Raw genomic sequence first — 14,837 nt, forward strand, 5'->3', positions numbered from 1 at the left:
CCAAGCTATTTACTTTGTGTACCCCATTTGCTTACATGAAGATGCCCATCCTTGAGTAGCTATGGTGACCACCAATATTCCCTGAAATTTTTACTGAGACGGCGAGGAGCCGCGACAGTGCTGTGCAAGGGCATCTCGGGAGCGTGCAGCCACAATGTCTTCGCCTAGCTCCAGAACAGGGGTGTCCAAAGTTTTAGGCAGGAGGGCCACATTGTCTCTCTGACACTGTGTTGGGGGCCGGGGGGGGGAAAGAATTAATTTACATTGAAAATTTGAATACATTTACGTGAGTTTAAATAAATGAATATATTAAAGATTAACTTATATGAATGAATGAAGGTCTTGCAATAGCTCAAGGCCTATAAAAGGCCTTGCACAAAGCAAAGCTGGCCTTTCCTTTGCTGCCGCTACTGCATCACAGATGTGAATCAGCAAGCAGTGGAGCGAGCCCTCATCCCACAGCTAACGTGAGAGGTCAAACAGTCGCCGTCACTCTGAGAACAGTTGCATTGGGCCAGTGTGGGCTCCAACGAAGTTCCAGAGGCTCATTGGAGACTGGGGGCTCCCTGAGGGCCGCATTGAGAGGCCTTGAGGGCCGCAAGTGGCCCCAGGGCTGGGGTTTGGGCACCCCTGCTCCAGAACACCATGCTGGAAACTCTACAGGAGTCTGATTCGAATTGTGCAGTCACACACCTTAGAGGGAACACTGGTGACTCCACTCCAAAGACCTCCTCACAGGAGTTGTAGCAGTCTCTAAGTTTACTTTAAAAATGAGACTCTAGATTTCCTGAGCGAACAGAAATGTTGCCATGACTCCAGCAGCAGCCCATGAAGTTCTCTTAAAAGTCCTCCAACTTCACCTGGGAGAATCCCTATTGGTTTCAGCAAGGGAGGAAGAGTTGAACTGGACACTTCCTCTTTCTTCCCTTTCAAATGCCAGCAGGACCTCTTTCCTGTCCTCTCCCAATTTACAGATTATAAACTCCTCAAGGCAAGCTCCTCTTATACTTTGTAAAGCATAATCCACAGTAATGGTGCTATATAAATACCAATAAAGTGACTGGTTTGACAATGTGTCATATTTTAGATGACTTTGTCCCTTATCAGAAGCTGTGCTGAAAGGTCACAATATCTGTGGCCTTGTGCTTTTGTTAGATTTTGTGCAGTTACAGAGGTTGCCTATCTGGTTCTGTTTCTTTCACAGGGACGGGACACAATCTGTTGCAGCAGCTGTAGCTGTCTAGGATGTGAATATTGAGCCACGCAATCTTCATAGCGCACACTGCTGGCAGCATCTACAAGACAGATGTCCAGGCAACACACAAACCTGTTTAAGTGGTGTTATGACACCTACATTCCCACATCAGCTGCCTTACATGGGTCTTTTTAGTGGCTTCGGCATGAGCTATTAGATGTATAGAACAGCCTTTGCACATGGCTGCAAATGTGGCAATGATTTTTGCATCAAAATATCTGCTGGTTGTCCCAAATTTCCAAAACGTTAATCATGTGCATTGAAGAGCATAAAGAAGTGACCTAGACATGGTGTGTTATATCCTTTTATTGATACACAGAATGCATAGGCTACTGAACACATGGAACAAATCTGTAGGCATTTGGCCCAGCTTCTGTGCCTAAGAAAAGTTACAGTAAATGATCCAGTCATTTTTTTTATACAGCAGTGAACCAACTGTATTTAAAAAAAGCCTGCCCACAATATAACTCAATTGAATGTAAATTCACGTACTGCATATAAACATAATTCCAAATTTTCCTATGCTTTTGTACACCCAAACTGGAATATTTTTGATCCCTAAACAGAATTATTTCTGTTCTCTAATAAATGAATTTCTCTGGTCATTCATTAGTTCCAGCTAGCCTCATACAAGCATCTAATCTCACTTACATTTTAAAAGTTAACTGCATCATTCTTCTTGTTTCTTTGTAAACAAAACAAGATTTTGCTACATTTCAAGGTCTTTGGCAAGTATTCCTTGGAACTTCTTTTCTGTACATATCAGTGGGTAGGATTTTATCTGACATGCTAGCCTTGAACGTCCCTTCCTTGCGAATCTCTCTTCATATTTGCTTAGATCAACTAAGGCAAAGCAAACCATATTATGAGGGGTTATTCAAAAACTGCTTATGCTGGAATAGTGCCATCCCTCTAAAGGGATTATACCTTTGTTCAATGCTGCCATGAGCCCCACAGAAGTAATAAGATCCTACATAGTAGGAAAGCACTGAAAAACATACTGTGCATACAAGTTTTAAATACCAAAAAAAAAACCATGCATACGGAACACTCAAACACCAAACTGTTTCGAGTGAAGCCACATCTGTCAGCATTTTCAAGGCTGCTTAAAAAGACATTAAGAGGTTCTTCACACTCAGGCTGAGCATAAAGGAAGTAAGCCAAATAGCTGGTTGAGTGATGAGCTGACCAGATGTGATATGCTCACCCTTCTGTGGTAAGGTTGGATGTCCCCTTGTCCAGTGTTTAGAGCGGGATCCTTCCCAATGACTGTGGATGCGGTAGCCTGAAACCACTTTATAAGTGAGTGCTCAGCACCTTCAGAAGGTCTTTTCTTTTTTTGCTTTTTCAAAAGGCACTTATGGACTTGACAAACATGACTTTGGGCAGCACAGCCTCGCCTGGACAGCTGCAGCCACATCAATTTTGCATGGGCCAAAGACTACCACTGGTCGAGCACTGCTGCTCAAGTCAACTGGCACTGACTCTGCACCAAGGGCTCCAAGTGCAATTTGCAGGACAGAGAACAGATGAGCAGATTAGATTTGGCAGTTTCATATCACCTGAACGTACACAGAGCTGCCAAAAGACTAAAACTAAAGTCATGTTGCGTTTACTAGACAATTGTTAAAACAATTATCTGTGCACAAAGTGCTTGATTTCAGAGCCAAACTCAATAAAACAGCATCGGATGCATATGTTTAAATATGTATCTGCTGCTGTAATGCAGAAAATAGAATGGGGAGGTCCAGTTTAAGGACCAAAAAAGACCCCCCCCCACATATGCCGCTTACCTACCTTCTCCTAGCTGCTCTCTTCCACTATGAGGGGAAAACAGCAAACCCTTGATGTCCTCCAACCGTGTCCATGGTCCGAAAGCAGAACACCCACATGTCCCCTGCTTTCTATGTGGCTGTGGTAGATAAGAGCTTAAATGTCTTGATCTGCCACCATCACAACTAGTTGGGCTTTGAATTAGGATAAAATTGTTGCAGACAAAGAACATATCTTCACCAAGTGCACTATGGTTCTTTTCCAAATAATAGTTCATCATCATGCATATGATGAGTAATGGCAAGCTATTCTCTACAAAACAGATCAGAAGACAAGAGTGAAAAAACAGAATTGTTGAAGCCATGTTTCATGTTTTCATTTTGCAGTGGTACATATAGGGAATGAGTAAGCCAGTGCCAGTGTTTTTTCTGCATCGGCTCATTTCAGTACAAGTACACAATGAATTTGATCTCTGTTGGAGGGCCAGTGCACACATGTTCACTGAGCCGGGGGCACTGACCAGAAAGTGAGAGGCATGGGCAGTCCTATACATACAATGACTACGTCATGCTTTACCTTGAGGGAGAAGGAGGTGGGCATAGCTCTCCCAGCTCTCCCACACAATAAGTGTGTGTACTGGCCCTTACTGTCATTTGAAATACAGACGCCATCATATCTGTTGAAGATTACATGGGCAGAGCAACCCAATCCTGGTTCTGAGCTGGTGCAAGTCCCTTGTGTGCTGGCTCCCAAGTGTTGCATATGTGCCGTAAAGCATGCTCATGGCTACTTGGAAGTTAGGTAGGCTGGTGCAATGACGCGCGCTGGCCTCCCCATGCTGGATCCAACCCCAGAGACTAAGTTTGGGCCGGCCTGGAAAGGCCGGCACAGAGATTTGGGTGGGAAGGCAAAGCAGAGGTGGGGGAATTTTTGGGTGCAAGTGGGTGATCTGAAAAGTGAATCAGGCCCGGAAGGGGGTGGGACCAGACACGGCAGCACAGCTGAATCCCAACTCCCATCTCTGGCCTGTGTGGCATTACATGGACTGCTCAGATTTCATGGGCGCAGATCCAAGTAGCCCCATGGGGTAGCTGGGGCGCAACATGGATTAAGGGGGAAAATATCCCCTTAATCTGAGTTGTGCTCCAGCCGGCACTTACCTTGCGCTAGATACAGTGCAGGCCTAATCCTTTGGTTAGGATTGCAACCAAAGCTAGGTTAATGGTGCATAGAGCATAATCCACACAAAGCATCTGAAGCAATAAAGGGCAAAAAAATAAAAATAAATTTCTTTTTAAAAAAATCCTGGAAAGGAGCAAGCTCCATTTCAAAGAACGTGAGCTACTCAATGGCAACCCCCATTCATTTCAATGGAGCGCCCGCAGGCCACCTTTCTGGCAGATTGTGACCAAACAACAAGCAAAACAACAGCATAGATCTCTACAAGTTCCTTGCTCTTACAAATTATGAAATGAGACTTTCCAAAGAAGTAAGTGCAGCCCCTAAATAGGGTCCATTAGTGTTGAAGTCCACTTGATTTCAACAGAGTTTAAACATTAATTTTGCTAACTTATACATAAAGCTATACTCCACCCATATGCATTTCCTTAAAACAAACAAACAAATTAAAAAAAACCTGTGGACCAAATATAAATAATCATAACATGTAGGTTAATTTCACATAAAGTGGAATACTGTAGAAATCTCTCTTCTCTAATAAATGATGCTACAATACAAATATAGAGTGGCTCTGTTGACTTAGGAATAAATACAAAAATACAGTCTTTTGCAGATTTGTACAGTTGGAATTAAGTGTGATAGGAGGAAAGCCTAAAACAGAACTTCTGTGGCCAATCATGGCCTTGTTTCTGCTCTACTAGGAAAATCACGTGTGCTAAAATCCCATTGTAGCAAAAAAGATTTGGGTTTTTTGCATGTAAACAGACAATGGCATAAATCCCAAGACATGCTCTCTCTCAATCGTTAGGAGGAATTGTTGAGACATCCAGTCTTTATAATTACTGCCAGCCATGAAAGCTGTTAATTTAGGTTCACCATCTTAGGTGTAGCCCTGTAAGATAAAACGATGGGGGGTCCCTAACTCAGGATGCTGATGAGCACAACCTATAGGGAGTGGCTCTTGTGTTAAGTTCAATGGAAATGAAATGGCATTTTTATTAAAGCACAGCTGCCTTCTTGACAAATCATGCTAATTACTACGAGGCTTCCGCTGGAGAGATTCCTGGTCAACAGTGCCCAACAAAACATTAGATGGTTGATGGTTTACATTGGCCAAACATCTGTTGGGTAGCATTTTGCTTATTCAGCTCTTGCTTTTTGGTCCCAGTTGCAAATAAATATACAGAAGATTACAATGCTTTGAAAAAAAATGTTCTCAATACGTGGGGGATTGAGCGGAAAGGAAGGAAGAGAGAGCTCTTGGTCGAAAAGACTTGTATGGTATGAAAAACTTGTATGGAACTTTTGAAGTTGAAGAAGTTCAGAAGATCTTTTGGTGGAATCCTATCTCTGAACATTCACATTTAGACTGTAATCTTTGGTTCTCAAATAGATACATCATCAGAAAGTTGGGTGAGACATGATCTTCCAACATTATTTGAAACCTTTAGCCAAGTGCGATGCATTTGTACAGGTGGTTGGTGCTTCTGTAGCGTTCACAAAAATCAAGGAAGTAGGACAAATTATCTCCTTAACAGTCGCATACGTGCCAGTTAGGAAGCCAATCACGCCGATGGAGGCTATAAACACATCTTTCAGTGTCACCCACAAACTTTGTTTCTCCTTGTAAAAAGTGAAGATTTCCACCAACGGTGGCAAGATCAAGGCCAAAGTGCTGCTGCTGACAGCTCCTACGAAGGAGATGACTATGTCCAAGCGGGGGATTGAAACTGCCAAAGCACCTGAAGAGAAAGATGGGAGAAAGGAAGTGCACATTATTTTTAATAAACAAGCAAACAAGAAGAATTCCTACATTCAGGGAAGTAAACAAAGCTGAATGAGTCATAGCTCTCAAAGCCCAGAATATCTGAGCTTTTGCCAAAGCACGGCTGAATGCACGGCACACAGGCAACTAATGGCTGACACATTGCTACCTACAACAGCACATATAGGTCAAACTGCAAAAGGTAAATGGGGACACGTTTTACCTACCAAACAGCATGCAAACATGGAATTCAATAAGAACATGTATTCCCAACATTTGGGATGGGGATGGGGCAGGGAGACATTAAAACTTGTGAATATCTAAATTTCTCAGATGCGCATTCAATCCTATGCGCATTTATCCGGAAGTAAGCCCAAGTCAAGTTCATGGGACTTGCTTCTGTGTAGACATGCATAGGATTGAGCCGTCAATCTCTCGCACAGTCACAAACAAACGCATGCAATATATTTAAATAAAAATAAAAATGAGATAGTTCCTTCACACTGTTGTGTCACTAGCACGACCAAGGGAAAAAAAATCTAGAGTGAGAGTATATAGACAACACCCCATCAGAAATGAATGACTCTCAATGAGTTCTGTGGGGCAAAGTATTTACCGCAAAGCATAGTGGAATTTTTCTGAATAAGTAAGTGGAACACAGTTGAAGGGAGTAAGCAGCAGGGAGAATGTCTCACACACACACACACCCCAAATTCTTAGGGCAGTAGGGGCAGGCTTGGGATAACATGGGGGGGGGAGAGCAAAAACATCAATTTTTCTACCAAGTTTGCTGCTGTGTGAAACCTGCGTGTCACACCTGACACTGTGTGCAAAGCCCGCTGAGACACAAAAGCCCTCAAGAGCCTTACAATGTGCTCAGAGCATACTGAACTCAAAGCAAATTTCAAGGTTCCTTTGAAACATTGAGCTTTCAGATTTGAGGCCTGATGTATACAAGTCACGCAAAAACTCCTTGCAAGCTCTCCATATGAGCCCTCTTAGGTTTAAATGCACTTCCACCTGCATTGATCCATCCACACGTATGCCAGTAACGGATGGCCTAGGCAAGTGCACTATTAACATGCATGTGGCAAGGGCTTTGAAAAATGTGGAGTGCTTACGCCAACTCATGAGGAATTTCAAGGGATGTCTAAATAGATCAACAAAATGCCCCTGGGGCAGTGGGGGCTGAACTAAAAGGCCACAACTGTTTCCTTCGCTTACACATAAAGCAGATTTGGAGATTCCTCCTTAACTGAAACACCTGAGGAATTTTGAGATGAGCCAGAGTCAATAAATCAACCAACATTTCTCAGGTGAACTTTCACACATCTCTAACTATGGGCAGCTGTTCCTGACACCCTATGGCTTGGATTTGATAGGTTCATCCACCACAGGGGTGGAAGGAAAAGGTCACTGATAGTTTATCTTTCATGGCCTTGTGAAAGAAAGATATAGTCCAAGGGTTGGAAACCTATGCCCTGCAGGTTGGAACTGGCTCACCACCTGAGGCCATTTGGCCCACACAGAGTTCCCACATGGAGCCTCCCACCCAATTTGACACATGCCAAACAGGGCATGACAGAGTCACCTGCCCAGGCTCATGTAGCGCTGTACAGTGAGCCTGGGCAGGTAGCTCTGCCATGCTCTCTCCGATGCGTGGCAAACTGGCACACTTTGCCTCCCAAGCCAAGCTTCATGCAGCCACTTCCAAGAAGTTCGGCGATGGCATGATATCGTCATTGCCCAATGTCTGGACCCTTTGCCCAGAAAGGTTGCCGACCCCTGATCTAGACAGTATTTGTGAGTAGGTGGGCAGGGGAGACACACACCTGGGGACTTTATCCAGCCCTAATCTAAGTGTATTTAAAATGAAGCACCAAGCTGCAGAATCATTCAATATATAGAGCCCTACAGAAGGTGAAAAGCAGCACTCAGTATGTTTATTTGGATTTTAAAATCCCACTTCATCCAAACCTTCAAGTTAGCTTATTACAACACACTTTTAAAAGATAAAAAGAAAAACCAGGAACTTCAACAGCAAATTCAGAGAAGTCCAAGCATCCCAACGCAAAAATATTTATATCCCAGCTATTCCATTCCCACGTTGGAGAAACAGCTCTGACAAGCACAACGTAAATACCAGCAGTCCTTCCTACTGCACCCTCCACCAATCTAAGATTAAATATGTTTGTGTCATAATTCAGACAATTATAGAATTGTCACAGCAGGCAAATGACAGTTATGAAGTTGCTCATCCTCTTTTAATTGAACATGAAATCCAAATTGTTTTATACAAAAGTAATTACAAAGCACTTTAGTACATGTTGAGTACCCCTTAACCAGAATTCCAAAAACGGAATATTCTGAAATATGGAACATTTTGAACGCCCACATGACTTTTTTTTTTTTACTTTTTTGCCAGAAGAAATAAAATTGTGTTTTATTGCCCAAACCTTGTTTCATGCAATTATTATTGCATTGGAATAATAATTTTATTATTATTTTAAAATATGGTATAAAATCACCTCCAGGCTATGTGCATAAGGGGTATATGAAACATAAATGAATTTTGTGTTTAGACTGGGGCTCCATCCCAAAGTTAAGATGGGTTAAGGTGTCTCATTATGTATATGCAAGTATTCCAAAATATGGAAAAATCCTATATTCTAAACACTTCAGTTCCCAAGCACTTTGGATAAGGGATGTTCAACCTTTAGTACCTTTTTATCTCATCTTTTCTACATGGTGCTCAGGGCAATGTACACTATCCCCCCCCCCCCACACACACACACACACTTTAGCTTCATGCCCACCCTGTGTGGTAGACTGAGCTGAGAGTCACTGGCCCAAGATCACCCACTGAGTGTCATGGCTAAGGAGAAATCTGAATCCAATTCAACACACCATCTTTGGTCCCAGTTCAACACACCATCCAGGAGACAAGTTCCTCGACAATATACATTTCAGTCAATATGGAGAGAGCACACCATGTGGAAAGATGCTTGGAAGGCTGCATTTGTCAATTATGGTTGTGATAGACAGCAAGGTACACACATGGGGAAGGAGTCCTCCGCACAGACTAAGGAATTTCTTTTAACTTTCTTGCACGGTTAAAAAGGCAAGTGGCTTCCCAATTTAAGTGCTCAGATCTGAACTGAAAAATGATTGCACAAACAAAATAGCTTTTTAGTACTTCACACTTTTCACTGTGATCTCAGGGGCAATTAAAAAGCCCAATTTCTTTTTTTAGGGGGGAGGAAAAAAGCAGCTGCCAGTCTGATGTGCATCTCTGATAAGTATTCCCAACACTTTTCAATAAGATCTTTGATCCACACCAGTTCACTATATGAGCTTTGACAAACTGAAACCAGAGTTGATGTGAGAAACTGGTCTGGATTAAAAAATACTCCTTTGAATTCCCAACACATTTCAATAAGACTTTTTTCAAAGGCTTAGATCTTTGTAAGACATCAGCTGGCAACAGCACTTTTCATTTCTATGTATACTAAAATTCCCTCACACACACACACACACACACACACACACACACACACACACGTTAGCTTTCAGCAATCTCTTATTTCACCTTTTCTGTTGCTGCTAAAAAGTACACCAGAGCCTACTGGCAGTCAGTCCCAAGACCACAGTTTGAAAACCACCAAGTCACAGAAGTGGGGAATAATTCAGGAATGAGGCAGCACTAGAATATGTGCTTCTTGAGACCTTTTGTCACCATCTCCCATCAGATGTATTCCTAAGGTCACCATTCATGTGGCCTTTAGACATTTTCCCCTTGGCCCTTCCAATTCCAGCAGCAGATATATCAGAGCATTCACTGCTGGCTGTGCTTCTCTCCAAATGATTCACTCTTAATTACTGGCGTTTGAAAAGATAGATTGAAGGGCTTACCTTGTTGCTTATGGATGTGGCTCCATCCTCCTTAGTGTTAAGTAAGGGGTGGCACATTATCAAATCCCAGAGATAATTTTAGATGCCCTCTAAAGATCACAAATCTTTAAGGACACTTCAAAATTTACAGAAGAAGCTACTGTAGCGGTAGTATAGAAGACCACGGGTTCATCTAGGCCAGTATGAAGTCTTTTCCCAGCCCTGCTATTCAAGTGCCTTTTAATCACTAACTGGAACCTTCTGAATACCAAATATGCTCTCCAACTTTGGAGTTCATCATGGGCTCTGGGAGTTCCATTAGGACTCTACAGCATCACTCAAATAGCCTACTAGGAAATGGGATCTGAAGAATTCAACATATACCTCCCCAGAAATATCATAGGGGGTGATATGCTTTAAACTTGTAGGCAACTGGAATATTCTGACCATGAAGGCACACCTTCTGATAAGAACCGAGCTAGTCAGATACTAAGAAGGGAGTGGTCTTCCATGAAAAGTTGTTCCACACTAGGTTACATAGTGTGAACAATCCAAATGTGCTTCTTGAGGTAGGGAGGGGCCATAACTCACTGGCAGAGCATATGCTTTGCATGCAGAAAGTGCTGGGTTCAATCCCTGGCATTGCCAGTTGAAAACTGGCAGCTGAACTGGAAAAAGGGACCTTGCCTGAAGTCCTAATAAGCTGATAACAGAACAGATAGCACTGAACAAAATGGATCAATGCTTTGATTCAGCAAAAGGCAGTTTCATATGTTTATAGGGTTGAAGGAGATACATTGACTATAATTTGAAAAATAAAACATGGAGTTTGCCTGTGGTTGTTTAGCTGAGGAATCTGGTTCACTTTAGCTGGAGCTAAAGCACAGGAAGAGGCCCGTGGTTCTCAATGAACATGTTGGAGAATGATCGTTAGTTACTTGCAATGTACATCAGGTCCATGTAAAGGTTGGAAGCACAGCCTGCAATAAATAGCTGTTCCTGCCTGCTCAAATCTGGTGCTCAAATCTGCCTCAGTGGTCCTGCTGCACCAGCACTGGGCAGCTCATTGACCAATCCTATCCAACGGTGGTGCAGTAGGACCACCAGGACCATGCTGTATCCCACACCAGATATGAACAGGTAGGAGGTCTCCTCGAGGTAAGGGAATATTTGTTCCCTTACCCCATGTAGCACCCCAACCTACTCAATGGGGCTACTTTTTGCAACCATGAAAGAAAGGCACTTGACTAGAACATAAAGAGAAAGCTCTCAACCCAACAAAAAGCAGTGGGTTACACTTAAGGGAGAGCATTCTGCCCCTGCAAGCTATGTTGCTCGCCCTGCCAGAGCCAGAGTGCTCAGACGGAACCAGTATGGGGAGAGCTCTCTCAAGGCTTTGAGACATGGCTATTAATTTCTCTGTGCCTGAAGCCGGAGCACTGCAATGCAGGAGGCAGAAATATGCTTGCTTGGAATGGCAAAACTCACTTAATGAATATGTGGATATCTGAAGCAATGGAGATAGCTGAGCATTTGTTATGCTGCTAGTTAAGTGGATGTGGTGGGTGTAATCATTATAAATTCTTAGCTACAATGGTAGACCTCCTTCCATTCTCCACAAGCAACTACACTCAGGAAGGAAGGATTACTCATTCGTTTTTGTTCAGCTGGATGGCTGAAAAAGTGTCTAGTTGATTATGAAAATAACGAGGAAATTACTTCCTTGTGTTTTATTATTTTGGTAAAGCACCTGAAATACTATGTTGACATTTTCAAGGTACATGGACTTATCTGGAAGACAGGCAAACAGTAAGCAGGAGATCATAAATCATTCGCTACATGGCATATTCCTCTTATTCTCATAAAATCACTAAAGTCCCTTGCGCTGGCCCAGGAGGGTCACAAACGTGCTGTAAAGCACGGTTGCACCTCCTCAGGAGTCGGCTGGGCCAACGCAGGAGATGCAGAAGAGCGACGATTTAGGAAGGGGGGGTTGTGTTGGCTGAGCTTGGCCGATGTAGGGGGTCTGGGGTGGGTGGGGAGGAGGTGGGAGAGAGGCATCCTGGTGTGAGCGGGTAGGGAGCGGGAGGCGGGGCTGGAACCTGGCTGTTATGCCAGATCCCAATCCTGTTCCCCAAGCAGCATGGAGTGGCTTCAAGCCACTCCGCTCTCCTCTGACTTAAGCCACCTCCGGAGGCGGTGCAATCCGTGGAGACCCATTGGGGCTGCAGTGGCTTACCCGGGGGTAAGGGGAAGAGTTTCCCCTTGCTTCCGGCTCAGCCACCTCAGGCCCCAATCTTGTGCTGGATGTAGCACAGGCCTCCTTGTTCCAGCTCAAAATAGGATTGAGTTGCATGAGAAAGAGACAGCCTAATACAGCAAGTGAACCAACTTTTCCACCATTTAACTGCACTGCAGTCCCGCCACTGATGTCCTCAGAAGTTGCTGTCCATTGCAATGGAAAGAATACATTGCTGTTCCTAAACAAGCCGGCTACTGTCACTCCCACACATAGCCCTAAATTTTCAAGGAGACAGGTTACTGTTTTCTATCATCTGAAGTTTCAGCTTGTGCTTCAACTAGTTTTTTTTTATTGCAAAAACACCAATGCTTTATTTCTCTACATAATAAGTGGCAGCAAGTATGCAAATTCTAGTCATCCCACCTCCAAACATCACCCCAGTCCAAGCTACAATTGCCACAGGGATACCTCTGAAAATAGTCTCCAAGCAACAGCTTTCCCCAACATTTGGAAGTATTTACCATGTGGACACCATGCTCCAAATCTTCATGCCCCCCACTCCCACATTTCTGGGAACTCCAGAAAGAGTGAGGAGGTCTCTCAACGTGAGAACCCTAAGCTACATGATGACTTCCTCCAAACATCATCCATTTCAGTTGTACCCTACTTTTCTACATAGTAAACTTTTGCATTTATGCCATTTTGCATACAAAATTTAATACACAGCCAAGTAAACCATTAACACACAAAAACACACATTGTTTAAAACAAAATGGCAGGAACATCAAAATAGTCTTCAATAGACAGAGTTTCAGAGCCCTGACAGAGCTCCCCAAGGAAGGAATTTTGGGTACCACCATCAAAAAGGCCTGTCGTGGTAAGGAGAGAGATTCATCACGCCAGTGTTATTTTGCTTCACATTTTGTTCACCTTGCAGTCATTCACCAATAGTTAGTACTGCTGTTGTAGCATTGTAAGAAAATTCACAGTGTGTATTGCCAAAAGAGTGATTAAGGCAACAGAACAAGTGTTCCCGCAACCATGGGGTTCCCTAAAAGTTTACGAGGATGAAAAGATCCTTAACAGTGGATGAGCTCGGTGGCCCACCATGACCCATCTTCCCCTGCAATGTACGGCCTCAGAGAAGTATCAGGAAAATTTATTTATTGGATTTGTAATCCGCCTTTCTCCCCAGAGCGCACCCAAGGCAGCTAACAACATTTAAATGTCATAAAATACATAAAACAAAACAATAAAATAGATAATAAATTCTAGGACATACTATATTTCCAAAGAAATTTGCTCATTTCAGCAGACCTGGATGACACCCTGAGTGACCAGAGCATGCTCTAAAACAGTGATTCTCAAACATCTTAGCACTGGACCCACTTTTTAGAATGACAATCTGTCGGGACTCACCAGTGATGTCATGGCCGGAAGTGACATCATCAATTCAAGCTTCAAACATAAGCTGCGATCAGTCAAAGGTCCCATTACGCAGCATACTCGTGCTGCTATTTTGCACAACTCAGAATTCAAACATTCTAGTTCAGAAGTCAGAGCGGAACACAGACTTGGATCCTTCTTCAACCAGAGCCCTCCCACCTTTCCAGCATCCCATCTTCCCACCTATTCAAGGCAAAGCACCATGCCTCTCTTCCACTGCGAGTCTGCCTTGCCCAGCAGCTCTGTACCCTGCTATTTTCAAGTCTGTGTTTTCAATGGTGGCTGAGCTAGGTGCTACGCAACCCACCTGACACTGGTTGGTGACCCACCTGGTGGGTCCCAACCCAATTTGTGAACTACTGCTCTAAAAGAAGTTCCGGAAACTTTGCAGCGCTCTTGGATTTTCCATAGCAAAATGCAAATGGATTTTCTCAGCAGTCAAATGCATGTGGAGAGGTTTCTTTGAGGGGAGAATAAATGGGGAGAAAAAAAAAATACAGGCCAAGAGATTACTCCTCCTTGCTCACTTCCATGGGGAAACAGGAGCGACTGTCAAGTTAGATAGTGCTGAGCCAGCATTATCACAGGCCATTTTAAAAGGAAGGACTTAATTAACTAGAAAAGTAATTATACAAACTAGTTTAATATAATTAGAAAAGGGATTTACTGATCCCAGTAGAAGGTCTAAAAAGGGGAATGGTGATGCCCCCTCCTACTCAGAGTTATTTTAGTATGGGACTACACTTTGCTTCAATTTGGATACTTTTTCCCCACCTTCTCTCAAAGGCAAACAGGGTTATCTGTCTCAAGTGTACATTTCAAGACTATCTTTTGTGTAGAAAAGACCCTCTTTTTCACAAAATATCTGCGCACTTGGTTGGCAACCTTCAGTCTCAAAAGACTATGGTATAAGCCTGCAGCACCCAGTCTTCCCAGGCGGTCTCCCATCCAAGTACTAACCAGGCCTGACCCTGCTTAGCTTCCAAGATCAGGCATGTGCAAGTTTTTTTTTTAATGCCAATGGAAAACAGAAGTTTAAGAAAATCAAAGCAAATCAATTCTGCTCATCATATTCATATATTTTCTACTGAAGGGCTGCTACTTTGACTCGCCACCAGCCATTTTTGCTTTCGTCTCTTTCCCTTGAGATTCACCCCTTCTTACTCTAAGTCAGAGTTCTGTTATAGCTCATCCTCACCCCCATTTTGTTACCCATTAAGAAAACCGACACTATGATTCTCTCCGCTTCAGGTATGCTGAGATGTCTCAGGATTTTTGGCTCCCCA

General features: G+C 43.3%; 1 protein-coding gene across 1 annotated transcript in view; it reads right to left on the reverse strand.

Moving 5' to 3' along the window:
* Window positions 1-5,078: 5,078 nt before the first annotated feature.
* The window catches only part of SLC36A4 (solute carrier family 36 member 4), a 122,594-nt gene continuing 112,835 nt past the window's right edge, over window positions 5,079-14,837 (reverse strand). The window contains exon 11 of the mRNA XM_066620336.1: window positions 5,079-5,949. Coding sequence (XP_066476433.1) covers window positions 5,642-5,949 — 308 coding nt within the window. The 3' untranslated portion in view covers window positions 5,079-5,641. The remainder of the gene's footprint in view (window positions 5,950-14,837) is intronic.

This window comes from Tiliqua scincoides, chromosome 3 (genome assembly GCF_035046505.1).
Source record: "Tiliqua scincoides isolate rTilSci1 chromosome 3, rTilSci1.hap2, whole genome shotgun sequence".
Classification (NCBI taxonomy): Eukaryota; Metazoa; Chordata; class Lepidosauria; order Squamata; family Scincidae; genus Tiliqua; species Tiliqua scincoides.